This window comes from Emys orbicularis, chromosome 7 (genome assembly GCF_028017835.1).
Source record: "Emys orbicularis isolate rEmyOrb1 chromosome 7, rEmyOrb1.hap1, whole genome shotgun sequence".
Classification (NCBI taxonomy): domain Eukaryota; kingdom Metazoa; phylum Chordata; order Testudines; family Emydidae; genus Emys; species Emys orbicularis.
In genome coordinates this window covers 97,835,305-97,856,628 of record NC_088689.1, presented here as the reverse complement: position 1 = coordinate 97,856,628, position 21,324 = coordinate 97,835,305, and the positions used below count along the sequence as shown (strand labels likewise).

Below are 21,324 nucleotides of genomic sequence, written 5' to 3'. Positions count from 1 at the left end.
CCTAGCTCAGACCCCTCCAACATGAAATCCCCCACTCTGAGCCCCAGGCCCACCATGGTGCGTGCCTCCCCTTCCCCATTGATCCCATCCACCTTAGTATCCCTAGTCCATTGCTCCTTGATCAACTGCCCTGCATATGAACAACACCTCCCAACCCTGCCAGCCCCAGATACACATGGCTGGCAGAGAGTTCACAGCAGCTGCTCCACAGTTTCATATTTATTTCAAAAGCACACAATTGGAGCCCCATCCCCCCAGGACGTAGTGCCCCCTTCAATGGGGCTGGGCCCTGCTGTCCTCGGGGAAAGTCAGGAGGTTGGTGTGGTGTGAATCTGTCCATTGCCCCCAATCTGGGGACTCTTCTCTAACTGTCCAGCGACCACCCTCTAGGATCCTTGAGCAGTGGGAAGCACCCTCATTCCCCCCCCCATCACAGCTTCCTGTAAGCCCCCACGGTGAGGTCAAAAAGCTGTGGGTTGTAAACCTGGCCCTGCTTGTCCAGAAGGAAGTAAAAGGGCCGACCCTTAACCTTGAGGGGAATCATGGCAGGCACCTCAGAACGATGAGCCATGCAGGAGACCTGGCGCAGGGGCACAGTGAAAGACGAGCTCAGCCCGAAGGGATAGTAGGTGCTGAGGGTCACATCCCGTCCCCCCTGGCGCAGCACGACCTGCCACACTGAGCGGCATGAATACACGAAGCCGGCAGCCACGATCAGTGAACCTGGGGTGGGGAGAAAGAGAGAAAATGAAATCCCCAGATGCCATCCACCATACCCAGACTGGGCTAGCAGGGGGCTGTGGGTTGGGAGGCACTGGCAAAACGGGGGGGGGGGGGGGGGGGGAAGGAGCCCAAGGCTGGGATACCCGCGGGGCTGCAGATTAGAACTGAGGGACATCAGCAAGGCTGGGGGCGCAACCTCCCCATCTCCCAGCAGCAGGATTTGGTTCTGAGTTTCAGAAGCCTGATTCCGCTCAGTTGCTCCAGGTGGTGGTGGCCCAGGCCCAGCTGTGGGGCAGAACCAGGCTCTGGTCCCAGATCCCTCTTCCCCAGGGCAATGAACTGGACTCAGATCCAGGCAGCTCCCAGACACAGTTCCCTGTCACCCGCCACCCTCCCTAGGGTGGGCTCTCTCCTCTGTGGAGAGAGGGTTCCGGGGGAGGGGGGAATCCCATTACCAGTGTCTTCGGTTCATGCTTCTCCAAGGCTTATCCCTCCCCCACTTCCCCAGGATGCAAGGACTGGAATCACCAGTTCCCCCTGCCTGAGTGCTGCCATAAAGGGAGGGACTCCCCTGGCCCCCACACCCCTCTCTCCCAGGGGCCTGCTCCAGCTCGGGGGGGGGGGTGTCCCTCTCTCCCCGGGACCCCGCTCCGGGGGGTGGGTCCCTCTCTCCCCGGGGCCCGCCCTGGCTCGGGTATCCCCGGGGCCCGCTCCCGGCTCTCACCTACGGTCAGACAGGACACGGTGAATCCGTAGCGCCACTTGTTGGAGGTCGGGTTGACCGAGGCCCCGCCGGGCAGGGTGGGCGCGGGCCGGGCGCTGGCCGCGGGCCGCCCTGCGGGCCGCAGCTCGCTGAAGGCGAAGTGCGCCAAGTACGCCCAGAACGCGAACTGCCCTGTGCAGAACAACCCGAGCAGGCGGAAGAAGCGGGCCCGCTCGTGCCGGAACAGCAGCAGGTCCCGGGGCACGTGCGTGTCCAGGGGGAACGCCCCGCGCGCCGGGCCCGCCAAACCCCGCGCACCGCTGAGCCGGGCCCAGGGGCCCCACACCCTCCACGTGCAACAGCGCAGTCCCCACAGCCCCAGCTGCCCGGCCCCCGCCATCTCTCCGCTGGAGCGCGGGGGCGTCTGGGACTTGTAGTGATCACGGCTTCTCCCACGTAGGAACCCAGTGCCTCTGTATTGGGGCAGGAGGCTCCTTCCTCTGAGCCATGGTCCCTCCCCCTTACCCACAGCGCCTCCTGACACTGGGGGATCGCTGTGCTGGGGGAAAGCCACCCCGCCACGATGGAATGTGGAGAGGGCTTAGAAGGGAGAGGGGGGAGAGAGACTGGGAGGAATGTTGAGAGGGCCTAGGGAAGCAACTGGGAAGGGGGGCTGGGGAGATGATCTGGAAGGGACGGTACGGGGATTGGGGGCAATATGGAGAAGGGGGACTGGGATTCAGGAGGAATGTGGAGCAGGCCTGGAAAAGGGGGAGGGCAGTGGAGAGGGGAGGACAGGGATTGGAGTGGAATGTTGAGGGTGGGGAGAGAGGGGACTGGGCTGGGGAGAAGACCTGGAAGGGATGGTACTTGGATTGGGGAGCAACATGGAGAGGCCCTGGAGGGGGGACTGGGGAATGTGAGGGGCCCCTCCCCCTTACCCACAGCACCTCCTGACATTGGGGGATTGCTGTGCTGGGGGAAAGCCATCCGCCACAATGGAATGTGGAAAGGGCTTAGAAGGGGGGGGGGTGAGAGAAAATGGGGAGCAACATGGAGAGGCCCTGGAGGTGGGACTGGGGAACGTGAGGGGATGCATCCAACAGAGCCTTCAGCCGAGATTCTAAACAAACACCACTTTATTGAACACGCAGGTCCCAGCACATACAGCCATAGAGAAACAGGGCAATAGTGCCCAGCTCTGGCCTGCAACATTCTGCTTCAGCCCGAAGACTGGGGGGGGGGTGTGATTCCACATCACAGATGTACAAGCAGGAAGGGTGAAGCTAGGGTCTTCCCCCCATGGGTGCAGGGAAACCCCTGGTGCCTGCTACTCCAATGCTGCCTAGGCATATAGGAATCTTGCAGCCCCACCCTCTGCCCCTAGCTCTAGGGTGGGGAATAAGGGAGAGTGTAGCCAATGACAGCCCCATTGCTCCTTAGCTGAGAACACTAACCGTTCCAGATCCCACACAACCCCACAATCCCATAAGCACCCTAAGGGAAGCTTGTCATCTTCCTGGAGCTGCGCTCTATCTACCCACACAGCAGCTGCTGCAATAGAGATCAGGCAGGTGGCAAAGGCCTGCCAAAACCTGGCAGGTGCTCTGCCCATCTCAATCTCAGCATGGCTGAGGCATGTTCTCAGGGAGACAGCTCCAGGGCCTTTAGGGCTGCCTTTCCCCAGAGAGGAATGCAAGTCTATTGGGGGGGAGGGTACACGCTGGGGGATATGAACACCACAGGGTTGAAGTCTGAGGGCAACTTAGCTCATCTGCTAGGAAAGGGCAGGGGCTGTGAGCGGTACACCTAGCCCAGCTCACTGAAGCCACTCAGGACTGCTTGTTTTAAAACATACCAAAAAAAGTCATTTCCCCCCTCCAGGCTAAAAGCCTGAGGGGAAGGATTCTGGCTCTGTCCTCAAAGCTTCTGGGTGCCCCAGCAACAACTGCTTCTCAGTCTTGCTTCCGCTGCTGCTAGAAATGGCTGGGGCTGGAGGCAGGGCAGCATGGCCAGGACCGTCTGTATCACCCCCAGCTCCATTGGCCTGCTGCAGGGGCTCCCCCTTCAGAGTTTAGGCCCCCTCGTTGCTCCCAGCGACAAGCCCCCACCTTTGTTATTTTAAACTTTCATTTATTTACAAAAACGGTCATGGAAAATAAAACATCAGTGGTGGGGGAACTGCAGGGTAACTGCTCACTTGAGAAATGCCACGTCTGGGATCTTCCCCTCCGTCTGAAAGAGACCAGGAACCAGTCACAGGGACTCTGGGCATTGCAACGCCCCCATCGCCCAGGGAAAGGCTGCATAGAACCCCTGCATCCTGGCTCCAAGCCCCCCACCAATCTACTAGACACCACTCCCCTCCCAGAGGCAGGGATAGTGTCGACATAGGAGTCCTGACTCCTAGCGCAGTGCCTTCTCCACAAGACTATCCTTTCCTGTGCCTATGAGGTGCCTTGAAGCAGAGAATGGTGGAACCAGGCCCCCTGAGGAAGGCAGCCCCAGGAAAGAAGAAGATCCTTGTGGGGATAGAGAGGGGTCAAGGCATCCAAGGTGGCTCCTGGCCCCATCCCACCCTCAATCTCTGGGCACTGAGGCCGCTGGTGGGGTATGAACATGCCCCTGGCTCCTCCCCTCCACCTATCTGGTGCAGGATTGTGAGAGACCCCAGGCCCCTGGGATAGAGTCAGGCCCAGGCACTGGCTCACCTTGAGCTGGGTGAAAACCTGGGCTGCCTGGCTGTAGTCCCAGTCGTTGTCCTGGAGGCACCTAGGGCAGAGGGACACTGTCAGTGAGCAAGTGATAGGCCATGGGGCAGCACCAACCCTCCCCACAACCTTCCCCAGGGCCTACTTACTTTTGGGACCACTCGACGTTCATGCCAGACTGCATGGCGAAGGCCTGTAGCATTTCCTGCTGCTCGGCTGACAGCGTGGGCACAGGGCTGGATGAGGGCGTGGGTGCTGGCATCACGAAGGCCTTGCGGATCTCCTCTGTGTTCGCTTTGCGCACAAACAGCTGGTCGTTCACGATGCACAGCCTGGGTGTGTGTGGAGAGTAAGGCACGGGGGGGGGGGGGGGGGAGATGCTCATCCATTCCCTCCCCCAGAGCCAAGGAGATACCATTGCCCTCCCCCCGCTCCCCCCCCCCGCAGTCTCCCCTTCCCCCACTTACCCTGTGATGCCAGCTGGCACAGCAATGAACATGCGGGTGAAGCCTCTCACCATATCCCGGGACTTGCCATCCACTGCGCACACACAGAGAACAGAGCCCAGTGAGGGGGGTATGGGGAAAGGGGTCCGCCAGAGGGTGAGGGGTCTTAGCAGGGAGGCGCTTGGAAATGGAGGGTAGGGGGCTTCTGGACACTCACCTTCCTTGAAGACCCCATGGACAGCAAAGCACAGCAGGGTGTTCTGCAATATGAGGGGGGGGGGGTGTCACTGAACTGCCACCCCCTCACCATGCCCATGGCCCAACGGCTTCTGCCTCCCATTGCCCGACCACTCCCCCTCTGTCCCCCACACTGCCCCCAGGAGCACTCTCTCCCCTCACCTCACAGCACAGCCCACCCTGCCCCCGAGGTGGGGGCATTTTTCCCCACCTCACAGTACAGCCTGCCATGCCCCCAAGGTGAGGGTATTTTCCCCCACCCCTCAACCCCCGTCACAGCACAGCCCACCCGGCCCCTGGGATGGGGGCAACTCACCGTCTGCGCACAAACATCCACCACAAAGGAGTTAACGTCATGCTGAGTCTTGGGCAGCTCGTTGAGGAAGGCCACCACGTTCAGCCTCGTATGCTTGAGCAATTTGAAGCGCAGGGCTGGAGGGAGGAGCGGGAGGTGAGACCCCACCCAGCCTGACAACCCAGTCACAGCATCACAATCTCAAGTCTGCCCTGCACAGAAACCCAGACCTGAGTCTGCAGAGAGTCTGAGCTGGTCACTTGGGGGGGGGGGAAAGAGAGAAGGAGAAAACTACCCTGACTGTAACCAATGCAAAAACACTGCCTGAGCCTGAACAGCCGGAGCTGATCCTTCCAACAGGGGCAAGAGCTGCCTCGAGTGTAACTGACACAGTGATGCTGCCTGAGTCTGCAGAGAGCCTGAGCTGGATCACTCCAAGGGGGGAGTGCTGTTTTGAGTGTGATCGATGCAGCCCCGTGGCACTTACTAGGGTCCTTGAGTTTCTTCACATTCCTGCTGCCCTTGAAGTATTCACTCAGGATGCTCCTGTTGAGAAGAGATGCCCGGTGAGTAGCTGGGGGACAGTAACCTGGAGCTTCTGCCCCATCAGCCCCACAGGAAAATGCAATGGAAACCTTCCTCCCTTACCTGGCTCTTCGATTCTCCCTGATCTTCGCAAATGGGAACAGAGACAGCCTCCCCCTACTGGGCAGGGGAGAGGTGAGCCCCATTTAACACAGAGGGGAAGGGAGTTGCCTGAGGGGGCACTGAGTTGAGGTCGAGCCAGAAATAGAACCCAGCCCCCCTGCTCTAGCCAGAAGACACCACTCACCTCCAAGAGCTGGTGATAGTTCCCAAGAATCCTGACTCCCAGCCCCCCACCCCATAGACCTCACAGCCCTCCTGTGCCAGGGATAGAACTCAGGCGTTCGAGTTCTCAGCCCTACGGTCCCTTGGGAGGGCAGTGACTAACCCCTGGTGGACGTACCTGGAGGGGTTCTGGGAAAGGAAAGGGATGCTGAGGGAACAGCAGGCCCCATCGTGGTAGGCATCCAGCAGCCCCTGCCTGTCGCCAGAATCATATACAGAGTAATACCTGCCAGGGAGAGAGCGTGTTAGCAAACAGCAGCTGTGCTGCTAGGACAGTGGCTTCACTATCCCTGCCCCAGAGCTCTCCCCACACCTCAATGCACTGTGCCCCCTGCCTGTGACTCTGGAACAACATGACCCATATGCCCCCTCCCCATCCATCCCCATCTAGCTCCCTAAATGACTCATCCTCCCACGTCAAGGTACTTACTGCTGCAGGAAGCGCAGCACCAGCACCTTCAGGTCATCCGAGCCGAAGTAGCTGCCCTGTGGGTCAGAGAATGTGCCAGTTAGTGCCCTGGCTCGGAGCCCTTCCCCCCAAACCCCTGCCCCAGGGCTTGCCCTGCTGGCAGAGCAGTTAGTGCCCTGGCTCACAGTCCATCCCCTCTCCACACCCCAAGAATGCCTTCCCCAGTCCGGCACCAGGGCCCATCCTGCTGGCCGAGTGATTAATATCCTAAATCAAAGTCCCCCACTCCCTGGCCCCTTTACCTTGCAGGGGGGGAGGGTGGTGGGCGCTTCCACGTCAAAGACAATAGGAGGGGGGAGCTCATGGCCATCCTGCAGAGAGGCAAAGGTAGAGCAGTGAGCAGAGAGTGCCCCAGCAGTGGGTCCTGAACAGTACAGCCCCAGGTTAGCGCAAAACACTCACCAGGCGCAGAAGCTTCGGGAACCGCAGTCGGATGGAGCTGTCAAAAATGGGACATGAATCAGTGGGGCCAGCCAGGGCCCAGCCTGACTCCCATGGGGCCTCCTTCCCTCCCTGACCCCACCACTCTGGGCCCACCCCATATGCCCTTGGCACTGACTCTGCAGGCCACAGAACGGGGCTGCCCCTGTGCCCACCACACTCCCCCTTCCCCAATACAGCACCCCATCTCACCCCAGCAGGGCAGGGACCCAGCGCTGAGGGGCTGGGTGGCAGGGACAGAGCAGATATCCCTCTTGCTCTAGTGAAGAATCTTGGGGCAAGAGACCAGGGCTTTACTACATCTGCCCCCTCCAGATCTTGGAGCCTTGGCCAATTTACAGGCCCAGGAACGCTATGGGGCTAGTGCCGCATGGCTGAAGGGCTCCACACTTACCTGGCTCTTACTCACCTATGCGGCTATTCTCCAGTGAGGAGAGAGTGGGGGTGGGGAGGGGAAGACAAGGGCAGGATGGCAGGGGGAGAGGACATGGATTCCCACTGATCATGGAGCCGCCGTCATTGCAACCAACTTACAGCTGGGGGAAGCTTCCTGCATCAAGGCCCAGATCTAATTAACATCCACGCCATGGCACGCGGGGCAGGGATGACAGAGGAGAGGGATGCAATGGCACAGAGGAAAGGAGGACAGAACAGGAGGAAAGAGGGATCTGGGAGCCCAGGAGCAGAGCCTCCCCTGCATGGCTCCTCACACCTACCCCAGACGCATTGGTGCTGCAGAGGTTCGAGGGAGACTCACTCTGGGAGAACACAGCATTCTGGTCAATGGAAAGCCCGGGCCTCCTGCTCCTGCTCCGAGCCAGTCCTAGCCATGCCTGCTGCCATGGCAGGACCTGGGGCCGCTGATGGGCTTGTGTGCAGCTGCTCACCGAGAGCACGAGAGAACAACGTAGCATGTGCCAGGCCCTTACACCAGGAAGGACCCCTCTGCGCTGACCGCCGTGCGGTCTGGTTTGGCCACTGCACGGCTGTGCCTGTCTTAGGTTGTTCCTTCCGTGAGGAATCTTACCCGTCTCTGGCTAGCCAGCCATCGTTGAGGGCCAAACAGGGGGCGCAGGGACTGGCAATAACAGCAGCTCCGGGAGTGTTTGGTTCAGAGCGATATGGGGGGGCAGCCCCCTAAACATCCATCAGGGGGCAGAGACAACAAGCCCTCCTGTGTGCGACTGGGCAGACCAGGTGGCGACAGTGGCTCTCCCATGGCCAGTGTGGGAACAGGGATACTAGAAGAGGCTATGCATCCTGGAGTCCCAGTGCCCAGGCTGAGGGAGGAGGAATGGGGAGAGAGGGGGAGAGGAAAGCAGTGTAGAGGCAGAGTCTAGCTGTTACTTTAGGCGAGTAGAGTGCATTGTGGGGAAAGGGGACAGGGCTCCGAACTGGCTGAAATAGAAACCACATCATCAGCCGTGTAGCACTCAGGTCTCATGCGCCCCGGGGGGGCCCAGAGCCCCAGCCCCAGAGAGGGATGTGGGGAGACAAACACCATCAGTGGGGCCACTGCAAGAGGGGCTGGGATCCAGCTCCCAGCAAGGAGCTGGCATCTTCGTTCCGCTGCATTGCCCCGCACTGGGCAGGAGAGGCCAAGTGATTGGGGCCAGGCGATCCACGGGCCCCAGAGGCTGCCACTGACCTGACATAGCTGGACTGGTCCCGGAAATTGTTGCACAGAGGGTTTCCATCCAACCACAACTCCTCCAGCTTGAGCCCCTTCACCTTGTCCAGCTCGCACTCAGACTTCAGCTGTGGCAGGGAAAAAGAGCAGAGGGGCAGACCATAAGTGCAAGGCCACGGAGGGGTGGCCAGACCGGGGATGGTGGCAGCGCCTACCTCATTGCGGGTCAGATTGAGGATCTTGAGATTGGTGGCTTTCTGGGCCAGCTCCGCCAGGTCATCCAGCTGGTACAGCTTGTTGCTGCTGAGATTCAGTGAGAGCAGCTGCAATTGCAGAGTGGACAGAGGGTCAGAGGAGAATCCAAGACAGAACTACCCATCCCCAGCGGGGTGGCATGGCGCTGAGCGCCCAGACCGAGGTTCCAGGACACCCCCCCTCCACCCCCACCCCTCACCTCCGGGATGTTCTCTTCAATGATCTGCAGCACTGCCTGCATGCAGTTCCGCCGGTTCAGCACCACATCAATGTTCTGTGCCACCAGGTCTGGAAGAGACGCACAAGCTGAGCATCCCACACCATGGCCCCACCCGCTCCCTCAACACCCCTTCCTTGATACCAGCCCCCCACACCTGCCAGGAAAACACGCACCTGGGTCCGTGCGAAGGTTCTTCAAGTCCAGGGCCTGCTGGGACCCATCATATCTCTTACTCATGGTGAGCTGAAAGCACAGAGACCATGGGTCAGAGGGGACTGGTCTGCAAAACCCAGCAGTGGAGGGCCTGGGGCAGGCAGGCAGGTCCCTTACTTGGCTCCCCTGGGTGCCATGGGATGGAGTCCTGGGGAAGTTTTGCCCAGGCCCACTGCGGTGTGACAAGCTCCTCTCCCCTACACCCCACCCCAATATGCACCAGGAGCCCCCCAATCAGGAAATAGTGCCCCATTTCCTAGAGAGCTCCCAGAGCTGGGTGCGGGCTTGAAGCACCTCCCCATGGGCCTCCCCTGCAGAGCCCAGTGGGGGCACAATAGAGCTACCCTGCACCACTCACCTTCAGCTGCTCAATCTCCTCCGGCTTCAGCTCCTTCTGGACAGACTGGGGTGGAGATGAGTGGTTGACAATTAGCACCACCTGGAACAGAGGCAAGCTGGGTCACAGAGGGGCAAGAGCCAACACTGGGCAGGAAGCCCATGTCAGGGTACTGGGGGATGGATGAGGGGGGTGCCACAGAGGGGGCCCATGCAGTGCAGAGAGGTGTCTGTCAGGCTATGTGAGGACCAGACACAGGACATGTTCCCATGCTAATCCTGTCAGAAGAGCAGAGACCTGGCCAGGCCCAAGGGGCCCCCCAGAGAAAGGAAGGCACAAGGCCAGCTCTAGGCATTACATCCCTCCTTCACCCATGGGGGGTCTTTCCAGCCAGTTGCTAAACACAGAATAGCCCGGGGGAGGGGGAATCATACCTTGTAATTGTCTCGATCTGTGATCTTGCGGGACAGCTGCTTGAGCGCATTGGCTGTCGTCATATCCTCAATATAGAAGTAGGCCCGGCTTTGGTCGTAGTGGAACTGAGGGGAGAAGACAAGCAAGTTAGGGAGCCCTGGTATCCCCGCCCTGTCAGGAAGAACCTGGCTGAGCTACGCCTGCCTACAGGCATTCCCATCCCCGCAGCTCCACTGGGGAAGCTGAGGCATAGGGAGGAGGACTGACTCACCCAAGCCTGCATAGCAAGTCTGTACCAGAACCAGGAAGAGCACCCAGAAGTCTGGCCTGACTACTAGGTGCCCCCCTGCTGCAACCACTAGACTCCACTTCCCTCCCAGAATTAGGAATTGAAACCAGGAGTCTTGACTCCCAGACTCCCCTCCCTTTCCAAGAAACAGGGATAGAACCCAGGAGTCCTGACTCTGTCTCCCTGCTCACAGCTTGCATGACATCTCAGTGCAGCTCTCACCTCCACTGGAGTAAAAGGGACACTGGACAAGTTCTGGAGGGAGCTCAGAAGCCATGACTTGTCATACTTCTTTCCATAGGGAATCTAGGAAAAAAAGGCACTTGTAAGTAGCATGTCAGTAAGCCAGCAGCAAACTATGGGTCTGGGAGCTAGGGAGGTATCAGGGAGCAGCCCTGCTCCTAGGAACCAGGAGCATCAACCAATGAACAACAAGGTCCTTCCCCCATGCCCAGGGAGCTGCCTGCCGGTCAGACACTTGGCAGCCAGGCTGGACATTATGCCCCCTTCAGAAACTGAGTCAGAGGGGCAGGATGGCAAGGTGACCTGCAAGGGATGTGCCCTGGGTTACCAGTATGTGCCAGGGCTGTGGGGTAGGGGCTTGGCCAAATTCCCTGTTCCCTCCCTCACCCTCCGGCACTCACTGTGACCTTGTACCACCTCCTCCGGCTGCTGTTGCGGCTGGCACTGCTACTCCGGTCCTGGGGGGTGAGGTCTCGTTTCACTGTGACATGGATGTTGGTGGCACCTCCCCGGCCCCGGTTATGCCAGTCATCGCCTCGCCTGTTCAGCCGTGACCCATAGGGAGTGCTGGGAAGCGGAGGGACATGAGCGCTTAGTGTTAAAGACAGGGGGGATATCTTGAAAGCTAAAGGGACCCAGAAATACCTGATTGAACCCTGTGGTCATCGCTGCATTAGAATAAAATCTCTGCAGCAGCCTCCAGACACGGAGGCCCTATTTATCCCCAGCACAGGAACAGTGCAGCTTTCCCCTGCTCCCCAATCAAGAGCTGGAGTGGAGCTGGTGCCCCCTGGAGGGGAAAGGCCCCAGATCCCATTCCCTGCCTCCCTGAGCCAACCAGTTCCCTCACCTTGGGGCCTGACTGAAACAGGCATCCCCCCACCCTGAGCCATTCCATCACACACAATGTCCAACAGCACCTCTCACTCACTATCTGGTTCGAAGACTATCATGGGCGTCGCTCATGGGAACATCTCCGTCGCCCTCCTCCAGCTGACCAGAAGGGCTGGGACCTGCTACACCCCGGTTCCACGAGCGGTGGTTCCCCTCACTGTACATCTTGCCTCGGAACGGACCCCGACCTTTCCTCCTCCTCCCAGCGAAGCCCCCACCACCACCTGCACCGCCCACACGGTCATCATGTTCTGTGCAGAGGAGCAGAAGGAGAATCAGACATCATCCAGGGACTTCCCTCTTTGAATGCTTGACACATGGGAAACTGCCTACACTAAACCCCTAACCCTCCTGAGCCCCTGGGTCTGCATCAGGCGAGATGAGAAAATACATCAGGCCCTGTCGCTTCCACCCCTTTCCCAGTCCATTCTGCAGGGCTCACAGCGCACCCCCACACACACCACTGCACCCCCCCCCCCAGAGCCCCTCATCACCCTGCCCTCCCCCCACGCTGGGCTGGGAGATAGGGAACAGGGACTCCCCAGGAGATAGGGAAGCCCAAGCTAGATCACAGCAGAGACAGCCCCCAGCCAGCATCCCCTCCGCAGGCCCACCCCCGAGACTGGCACAGGCCCCCCAGAACCCACCCCCAAAGCCCCGCCCTCCAACCCTCTCCCCTCCAGACCCCAAAGGCGCCACACACCCCTAGCGACCTCCACAAGCACCGCCCTCAAACCCTCTCCCCACCCGACCCCAAGGCTCCGCCCCCCCAAACGCCACCCCCAAGAGCTCCCAAAGGCCTCAGCCACAGCCCCTCCCGCCCGCCCGCGTCACCCAGCCCCCCTCACCGCTGTACCCCCCTTTCCCTTCCTCCGCCATCGAGGGGGGGCTCCGCACGCCGCTGCTGGGCGGGGGAGGGGAAGGATAATCTCGCTAGTTGGCCGAGCGGGGGGAACTAGGCAACGATCCCACCGCTCGGCTCCGATCCGCTGACCGAGCGCATGCGTAAACAGCCTCCCGGAAGGTGCGCATGCGGTGGGCGGCCCGACCGAAGGCATTACGCATGCGTAGCTCAGCAGCATCCGACACTTTTCGATGGGAGAAGTTACGCGTGCGCTGAATTCCTCCTCCCCCTATTTGTTCCCGAAGAGGTGGCGACACTACGCATGCTCAGAAAAACCGACGCTCAACGCGGCTCAGAACGCTGCGCATGCCCACAAAAGCCCCCTCTCTTTCCTTTCTGTAGTATGTGCTGCGGCTGGAAGGAGGGACTCTCAGGGACAGAGCTTCCCCTGGGTTGAGAGTTCGAGTCTTACCTGCGGCAGCCGGGACCCCAAATTGGATCTGTGTTCAAGTCGCATCCTAGCAGAGAATGTGGCAGTGGGACCACTAGCTACCTAGATCATCTTCCTTTTCCCCATCCCCCACCCCCAAGTTCCTGGGTTCAAGTCCCACCAGTGGATCCTTGGCCACATTCTGTGGCTGCAGCTTCATCTTTGGACAGCTGCCCTCTCCTGCCCCCATTGGCCGCAGTCCCTGGGACCACCACTATGAAGGCCCCAAGCTTCAGCATCCATGGGGACTATTATAACTCCTTCCATTCCTTGCACAGTGTGACAGACACCCACAGGGGCCACAGCTCTGACAAAGGTCCTGCCTTCCTTGTGGGCATAGAGGCAACATGCAAGCCTGTGCTCTTCTATCCATTAGGACAACATGACACCCTGTGCACTGGGGATGACATATATCAGAAGGCTGGTATTCCAGCAGCCAAACTCACTTCAGGGGCAAAGGGGGTGTAGAAGTGTTGGGGGGGGGGAGCAGAAGCAGCCTACCTTCTCCCAGTGCCATGTGCAAGACTAAGGTAAATACACCCAGGATGAGTGAGCACAACCTCATCCCTTTCCCACTTTCCATTTCATCCTGAGTTTTGCACTGTTTCTCCTAAAGTCCCTGGAGGCAGGAGATCACGTAGGAACCACATCTTTCATTTCTAGCCCCCATGTTTGGAGAGAAAAGGTGGAAACCCTTTTATGAACCAGACCAAAAAGAAATCAACCCTCCAGATCATTTTATAAAATAGAAATCTAGTGATTTTTATGGGGGGCAACTCTTTTTTTTTTTTTTAACCCCTTGAGATTGGCACTATTTGCAACCTCTTTGGGGCACAGGTTCTCTGCTCTGTTTGTGCAGTGCCAGCACAACAGGGCCCTGGACTAGGGTTCCCACGCACTACCACACACCAACTAATGAACTAGAGGTGGAAAGTGGGAGGTACTGAGCCTGGAGAGGAGCAACTGGTGAGATGGACACTTTCCAGGGCCCTAAGACTGCAAGAGATCCCACAAACATCATCCACAACCAGAACAGGCATTCCCCAAAAACATGCCCCAGGCAGTATCTTTTGGGACCATATCATATTAAGTGACCATATCACATTAATGCTTTATGTATCTCTGTGGGCCAGGGACTGAATGCACTCCATGGGGGGAGGGTTACCACAGCTCCTCCAAAAACCAATACCCCAGAGGGTGATTAAGATGAATTACTTAAGGCTTAGGTTGTAAACCCCTCCAGAGAATTGTTTCCCGTGGGGAGGTTTGAATATCTGGTCCAATCTGGCTTTTCCAGAGACCAACAACGGAAGGGGTTTTGCTCTACAAAGGTAAACTGACGCAGGGCCATTTCTCTGATCCAGCAAACGGACAGGACTTTCTGTCTAAGGGGGGACCCCAACCCTTGTGGAATAGTTGGAAAAACTTTAGCCAATTGGGGCCCCATAAGACAGATGGGTGATCTCCACTATTAGCATGCCTCTAGTCTAGGATCTTCTTTTTTTAAATATGTTCTGTTATGCTTTTACCTTAAAAAATACATGTGCTTAAAGAGCTGCATGGCGACTTGTAATTGCTGGCAACGCGCTGGTCATAGTCCTCAGGCACTGGCTGTGGGACAAACCTGCTTGCTGGAGATATCACAGTGTAAGGCTGTGCAGCCTCAAAACCCCAGTGAGGAGGGAGTGGGACAAGGGTCTCTGCCCAGAGACCAGTGACAGCTGGAGACCTGAGTGGACCACAGGGGGGATATAGTTGAAGTTAGCCTGAAACTGTAGCACCCACTTTGCCTTGCATTGCAGGGCTTGTCAGGACACTAATGTCTCAGTGAACCTTCCACCCATCCCCTGCAAGGGGTCTCTCCTTTCATGTCTGCTCCTTCCTGGTTCTGATGCCTGATGCTCTGAGAAGAAACTGAATTGCTGCCACTAGGCCTGGCCCTCTGCTGGTGCCCAGCACCCCCACCAGCACTTTTTAATTATCCTATTTGCAGCAACCCTGTTGCCCCCATCCCAGCATCTGGTTTATATACAGTCTCCCACCACCACTGTCAGCTCAGCCCAGGGGAGGACCTGGTGTTCCCCTCCCTCTACCATCTCTCCTAGAGAACAATCAGCAGGTTCCAGCTGGAAGCAGCAGCCAAGCACAGGCCCCTCTCCCTCTTTCCATCCAAACCCCAGAGGATCAGACCCAGCTGACCCAGGTCGTAGGGCAGGGCAGACTGAGCTCAGTGCAGCTGCAATGGTCTGTATGGCCCCAGTCTCTCCCCTCCCCACTTTTCTCAGTCAGAGGACACTGTCCAAGTCCTCAATGCATGAGGGAAGCAGGCCAGCGGGTTACCAGCTCAGAGGTGTGGGGAGCAGGCTCAGCCCAGGAACCAGCAGGTCACTCCCAGCAGCTTCCCAGGTAGGAGGAGACCAGAGCACAGAGACCTCAGGGTGGCAGCTGGGCCTGTGGACATGACCCCCTGGTCTCCCCACCCAGGACAACAGTGGCATCCCTCCCCCAAGCCCCGTGCCATCCCCAGGGCCCAGCCCACAGGAGACACATGGCCAGCAGCAAGCTGGGATTACAGTCAAGCTTTAATTTCTTTTCAGACTGACTCTGCACCCACTCCCCCTAGCCAGGAAGGGGCAGGTTAAACCCCTCCTCTTCCCCACAGGTCTGTGTCTCCCCCATCACCTGACTGCAAAGGGACTCTCATTAGCTAGAGGAGGCAGCACCCACATTGGAATGTTAAGACCACGTGATTGTGGGGAAGAATCCTGGGGGTGAAGGGGGGCTGAGGTCACAGCAGGGTCATGACCGGGGGTCATCTCAGCCACCATGATCAGGCCCTTAGCGCCCTGGGCTAGGCCAGGGCAGGGTTATTTACATCAACCATTGGACATTGTGTGAGAGTGCCAGCAGGGAGAGGAATAAGGCCCCTGCCCCTCCCCACTCTGCTGGGGGAAGGGGCATCACCCCATAAGGGGTTGGAGTTTAGCAAGACCATAGAGAGATGGTGAGGAGGGCACCATGGCCTAGCACCTCCTACGATGTTAAGGGAAGGAGCCACACAGCTCACCGCAGGGACCACAGTGGAGAGGACTGAGCTCTGCCGCCCCCGCCACAATCACAGCTCAGGTGCAAGGAGCCCAGTGCTGCCCACCCCAGAGGAGGGCCATCAGCGCAGGGCTCAGAGCACCTATGGCAGCAGGAGCTTCTCTGGGGAAGTCCAGCGCGTGGTGCTACTTAGGCAACAGAGCAACAGCGTGAGGGGGGTGTAGGGGAGACATACCCACCTCTGCACTGACAGCCATACAGACAGACCTATCCAACTGTCAGGGCCAGCCCCAGCTACAGTGGCGCCCAAGTGGCCGGGGAGGGGTGCAGAGTGGGGAGTCTGTGCTTGGGGCAGCCCCATAACTATGGGAGAAGGATGAGACTTAAATACACAAAATAAAACTAAGGGTGGGGGGAACGGGGCTAACCCGTCACTCAGCCAAATGCCCCACAGGGCTGGCGAAGGCACGTCCGGGGGCAACCCCTTCCCCATGCACACCAGAGAGCCGCTAGGTGATGAGTGCCAGGGTGGGGGCAGTTAGTCCTGGCTGCAGACAGCTGGTGAGTCCCTGCGCAGGATAGGGGGAGGAGTAGCCCCACACAAGGTGTGAGGTGGGCTCTGGTGAGAGTCCCAGCACTAGAGGTTCCTCCAACACTGGTGCAGCACCCTTTGCTGCAGAGTCCTGGCGCTACCATACATGGGAACCAAGGCACCTGCCTGCCCCCACTCAGTCCTGGGACGTCCAGCCTGGGGGTTCCCAGAGCTGTAGCAGAGTCCACAGGTCACAGCGTGAGGAGGGAGAGCCCCTCTGGCACCAGGCTGCCCCACCTGGGTGAGAATTAAGAGTCCAGCGCATAGATGTCCACGAGTGGCTCCGCCAGAGAGAGGGCGGGGGCTCCAGGTGCTGGGGGAGGGCAGGTGCAAGGGGACAGCTCAGGCCAGGAACACCACAAAGATGATGAAAAAGACGATGAGGATGAGGAAGATCTTGACCATGAGCCAGCGGTTGGAGGTAACTGACTGGAAGTATTTGAGGATCTCGGAATGCGCGGCCTCCACATTCAGCTGGGCGTCCTCCACGTTGGCATCAATCCTGTGGTGGGGAGAGGGGAAACAATTGACTGATGGGGCCCCTGGACTCCCCCACCACCAGGCCTAGCCCCAGAGGATGAGCTCCAGGCTCTGGGTGTGGCAGAGATTAAGCTTGCCCCTAGGGCCAACGTGGGTGAGTTACAGATGGCCACTGTTCTGTGTGGGGAACTGGTTCCAAGCCTCAGGAATGGGGAATGAGCCCCCCACTAGGGCTGCAGGGAAGGGAGCAGGAAGCTGTCCAGCCATGCCTATGAAGTTGGTACCTCTGGATGGTCTCCTCTTGCTCTTTCACCATGTGCGCCAGCTGCTGGAAGATGGAGCCCAGCTCCACAATGGTGGATTCAATGTTCTGCATGGTGTCCGCCCGGCTCTGGATATACGAATCCTATAGAGGCGAAGGGGAGTCAGTGCCTGGGGCAGCCCTCATCCCCCCCATCCTGTCTCTGGAACAGTCCTCCCCATTTCCCCGCACCAGCACCTGTTCGTCAATCAGCTGCAGCTGCTGGCTCGTCCGGTTGTCCATGTCAATGGCCACGTCCCCCGCCCGCCGTGGTTCATCCTGCAGCATCGCGGAGCCACCTGCAGAGAGAAGCCAGTGCAGTCAGGGCTGCCAGAGACTGGGGAGCCTCGCAGCCAAGCCCCAGGCCTCCGGACTCCAGGCTCCCAGAGGGGGAAGGCCAGCCCTGCCTCCACACAGGAAGTTACCTACTGGTCTCCCTTCCCTAGAAGATGACACCTATGCCTCCCCCCCCCCCCCCCAGGGTGCGCCAGCCCCCTCCCCCAAGCACCCTCCCAAGACAAGGGACTCTGGACTCACCCAGGTTGCTGGCAGTAAGGGGCATCGGGGTGCGGGAGAAGTGCTCACGCCGGCTCCGCTGTTGCTTCAGGTTCTAGGGGAGCAAGGAGAGATCGGAGCTGGGGTTAGATGGGGGCAGGCAGGGTCTCGGCATGCTAGTTCTCCCCATGGAGGGAGGGGAACAAGGGACGCACTCAGATCTTACCTCTGTTCTCACCTCCAGCACTGACTTGAAGTCATTGGACATTGAGGCCAGTTTGGACTGAAAGGGAGGAAGTGAAAGGTCAAAAGGCAACTGGGAGCAGGGCCCTGACTCAACTATTCCCACCCCACCTCAAAACCACAGCCCCCTCCACAATCCATTCCCCCTCCACCGGCTCAGAGCCACCCCATTTCCCTCATCAGCTGCGAACGCCGCCCATTCCCATGCCTGTCTCTAGCGGATCCACTCCCCCTCACCTGCAGCGACACCACAATGGTGTTGGAGTGGGTCTGCACGTGCCGCCCGCTCTGGCTGCCCTTGGCCCGCACGAAGTCCTGCAGCTGGGCAATCTGCTTGTTCAGGCTGTTGATGTCCTGGAGGAGGGAAATTGCTCCACTCTCAGTTGAGGCCCACACCCCAACCCGATCCCAGCTGCCCTTTGGCTCCCACCCAGCTGGGGCTGCTGTTCACAGGCTCCGGGTCCTTTCGTTCCTGCCCACCCCACCTCCCAAATAAAGAGGCCATCTCTGTCTCAGCCACCAGGAGATGCAAGCCTAGATCCCACTAACCTGTTTGATGATGTACGTCAGCTCCTCTATCTCCACCGCCTTGTCGTCAAACAGGGACTTCCGCTTGGCCACTGGGGACAGAGAGGGGGTTCAAGGGGTGTCCTATGTGAGGCCAACCCACCTGGCAGGCAGTGGGGCTGGGGACAGCCCCAAGGCCAGCTCATAGGAGTCTCGGCTTCTTCCCTCCACCACAAGTGCCCTGCTTTATCATGGCCCCCAGGATCAGAGCTAACAGCCCCTCACACATGCAGGCGCAGCACCAATTACCCTCCCTCGCTGCTCCTCAGCGGCCCCATAGCCCATCCCAGCTGAGTGAGACAAGTCTGTGTCTCCAGTTTACAGTGGCTATAAAGAGGTGAGAAGCCATGTTACACATGGAGGGGCTGCTGATGGCACTGAGGGTTGAGCCCACACCCCCAGGCAGCCCCCTCCTACTCTCCCTCTCCCCCCCACTCACAGATGGTCAGCTTCTCCAGCTTGGCAAAGGTGTTGCTGAGATCTTTCCCGATGCGCCTGGATGGAGGTAGAACAGGAGACCAGAGTTCAGGGTGGGGTAGGGTCTGTGCTCCCCTAGTAGGGGCCTGCTCACTAAACACACCAGCAGGGCACTCCCACCTTACCCCAGCCCTGACCTCCAGGACAACCCCCTCCCATCCCCATTCTAGGCCAGGCAGCCTGCCTCACCATCCCACAAGATTCCTTCCTTGCCCATTGATCCTGAGCCAGCACCACATACTCCCGGTTAACCAGCTGCTCAGCCCCCTCCCCAAGCCTTGGCTGACCCAGCCCTCCTCCAAGACCAGGTCGCTCCAGCCCCACTCACTTGGCTATGACGGTGAATTCGCTCCTCTGGCGCATGGCGTTCAGAGCGGGTTTGTTCAGCTGCAGCCCATTCTGAAAGGAGAAAGAGAGACTGAACTCAGGTGTTCTGGGGCTGAGCGTCCCCCATACTAGCAAGGAGTGGGCCTGATGCCCCACAGGAAACGAGGTCTCACCTGTCTGCTCTGCAAGGACTTGCAGGCGGAGAGGAACTCCTGGGTGCGATCGCGACACGACATGGTGTCCGGGAATGACAGGGAGGAGGCGACGGTGGTGGCAGCAGGCGGGTGCAGCTCCTGTATCTGCGAAGGTCCCAGATAAACGCCCTGATCCGTGTTCTTAGAGCCGTGGCGTTTTCTCGTATTCATTGAGGCTCATAACCTGGCGCTAGGGAGAGGGGAGGCCATGGGCTGAGGGGCTTGGTTAATGGCAGAGAACCAACACCCCCTCACCTGTCCCCATTAACCCTTTGTCCCACCCTCACTCCTCAGCACACTCACTGTCACATCATCTCCTCTGGTCCATTCATCTTTCACTGCAGCAAGGCAGTCAGGCAACTCCAAGGCACCCCTGCCTGCCCATGCAGGAGCAGCCCCTGACACAAGATCCAGACAGGGGTCCAGGCACCTATGAGCTCAGAGGGGGATGTAAAGGGCTTCCCCAGCAATTCATCTGCAGTTCAGAGAGGAGAATGCTTTGTGGTGTCCAGAGTGCAAGGGAAGAGCCAGGCATGTACAGCAGAGAAACCCCCTGCCCCACTGCACAGCTGCAGAAGCCCCCCAGAGGTATCAATGCTATCCTGCCCCAAGTTTCAGTGAGGTCCAGTCCCCATGTGAGCAGCCCCAGTCAAACAATATGACACTGGGTGACAGAGACAGGCAGGGATGGTGGCAGCAGAAGCCAGTGTCAGAATCAGGCCACTAGGATTAGAGTTCCATACAAGCAGAGGCAGGAAGGGGGCAGGACTGGGGGCCGGGCTCCCCAACAGAACCCAGAGTAAATAAACACTGAAGGCACTTGGGTCCCTGTCCATATGTTGGGGTAGTCAATTATTTTCTGTCAAGGTCCAAATTTCTTGGTCAAGCTATAGTCAAGTCCAGACTCCAGAGACACATTTTTCACACCGCAATAAAAACAACAACAGGTAAATAAAAAGATTTCGTGGTCCGTTCTAAAGTGTCTGGTGGTCCAGATTTGGCCCACGGTCTGCCTATTAACTACCCCTGTGCACCCCGGTGCTTCAGGCCACTTGGTGAGAGCTGCCCCACAGCCCCTTCTGCATACCACTCAGTGTCGCTAACCCCATTAAACAGAGAAGGGAAGGGAAGCGCAGAGCGGCGGTGGGGGGGGAACGACTTCCACAAAACAGCAAATAACGGCTAGGTGGCAGAGCCAGAGAGAGAACCCAGGAGTCCTGGCTCCCAGCCCCCCGCCCTCACCCACTGGGCCCCAGAGCAGGGTGCCTGGGCAGGGGGCTCTGAGCGGGGAACTCCGGGGGGTGGGAGGAGCAGGGAGAAGTAACGCTGTAAGGATCAGACGGGGCAGACGGGGAGGGAGGCAGGGGGGAGAGGAACCTTTGGGGAGCACTGAGAGGGGGACCCCGGGGGCTCCTTGGGGAGCACAGAGCGGGGAAGGGGGAACCCGGGGGCCCCTGGAGGGAACGCGCAGGGGCGGGGGCTGCCCCATATGGGCCCAACCCTGCCCGGGGGAAGGGGGCTTGGGGGCCCCGGTCCCGCCCCCCGACTCACCGAGACGCAGATCTACCGCTGGTTGTTACAACCTAGACCCCACCGGCCGGGTACAACGTCACTGCCACGTACACCTCACGTAACGCGTCAGCGCGCCACGCCGAGACGTGCCACGCCCCCTCCCCGAGGAGCGTCTTCTTAAAGGGGCCGCGATTGTCATCAACGGGTTCTGACCCCTCGTAACCCCGGTGGGGCGGGGAGCTCGCGCGGGTCGCCCCAGTGGACCAGCCCCTAGCTGCAGGCTCAGCGCGCGGCCACTTCTGCCCGCCTGCCACCTCCTGGGTGGGGCCACACACGACACGGGACCCCTCCGACCCCCCTATAGCTT

General features: G+C 59.2%; 3 protein-coding genes across 4 annotated transcripts; all 3 read right to left on the bottom strand.

Moving 5' to 3' along the window:
* Window positions 1–201: 201 nt before the first annotated feature.
* On the bottom strand, window positions 202–1,826 carry TMEM223 (transmembrane protein 223). Its single transcript, XM_065408445.1, has 2 exons — window positions 1,448–1,826; window positions 202–723 (listed from the first exon to the last, which is right to left on the bottom strand). The coding sequence occupies exons 1-2, from the start codon at window positions 1,824–1,826 to the stop codon at window positions 431–433; spliced, it is 672 nt and encodes a 223-aa protein (XP_065264517.1). The 3' UTR covers window positions 202–430.
* A 721-nt stretch (window positions 1,827–2,547) lies between these two features.
* On the bottom strand, window positions 2,548–12,395 carry NXF1 (nuclear RNA export factor 1). 2 transcript variants are annotated; one of them, XM_065407469.1, is made up of 21 exons: window positions 12,239–12,395; window positions 11,428–11,641; window positions 10,898–11,063; window positions 10,476–10,559; window positions 9,985–10,089; window positions 9,572–9,652; window positions 9,174–9,243; window positions 8,980–9,068; window positions 8,741–8,848; window positions 8,544–8,653; window positions 6,857–6,893; window positions 6,697–6,765; window positions 6,416–6,471; window positions 6,104–6,211; window positions 5,603–5,661; window positions 5,137–5,252; window positions 4,801–4,843; window positions 4,605–4,677; window positions 4,287–4,469; window positions 4,138–4,198; window positions 2,548–3,661 (listed from the first exon to the last, which is right to left on the bottom strand). In XM_065407469.1, the coding sequence occupies exons 1-21, from the start codon at window positions 12,267–12,269 to the stop codon at window positions 3,623–3,625; spliced, it is 1,902 nt and encodes a 633-aa protein (XP_065263541.1). In that variant the 5' UTR covers window positions 12,270–12,395; the 3' UTR covers window positions 2,548–3,622. The 2 variants fall into 2 exon arrangements, with proteins under 2 accessions (XP_065263541.1, XP_065263542.1); XM_065407470.1 differs by having other exon boundaries at window positions 10,904–11,063.
* A 4,229-nt stretch (window positions 12,396–16,624) lies between these two features.
* On the bottom strand, window positions 16,625–21,064 carry STX5 (syntaxin 5). The gene is made up of 11 exons (XM_065408039.1): window positions 20,997–21,064; window positions 19,425–19,635; window positions 19,253–19,323; window positions 18,887–18,942; window positions 18,430–18,500; window positions 18,118–18,234; window positions 17,864–17,920; window positions 17,680–17,752; window positions 17,341–17,441; window positions 17,126–17,247; window positions 16,625–16,863 (listed from the first exon to the last, which is right to left on the bottom strand). The coding sequence occupies exons 2-11, from the start codon at window positions 19,614–19,616 to the stop codon at window positions 16,704–16,706; spliced, it is 1,020 nt and encodes a 339-aa protein (XP_065264111.1). The 5' UTR covers window positions 19,617–19,635; window positions 20,997–21,064; the 3' UTR covers window positions 16,625–16,703.
* Window positions 21,065–21,324: the final 260 nt, after the last annotated feature.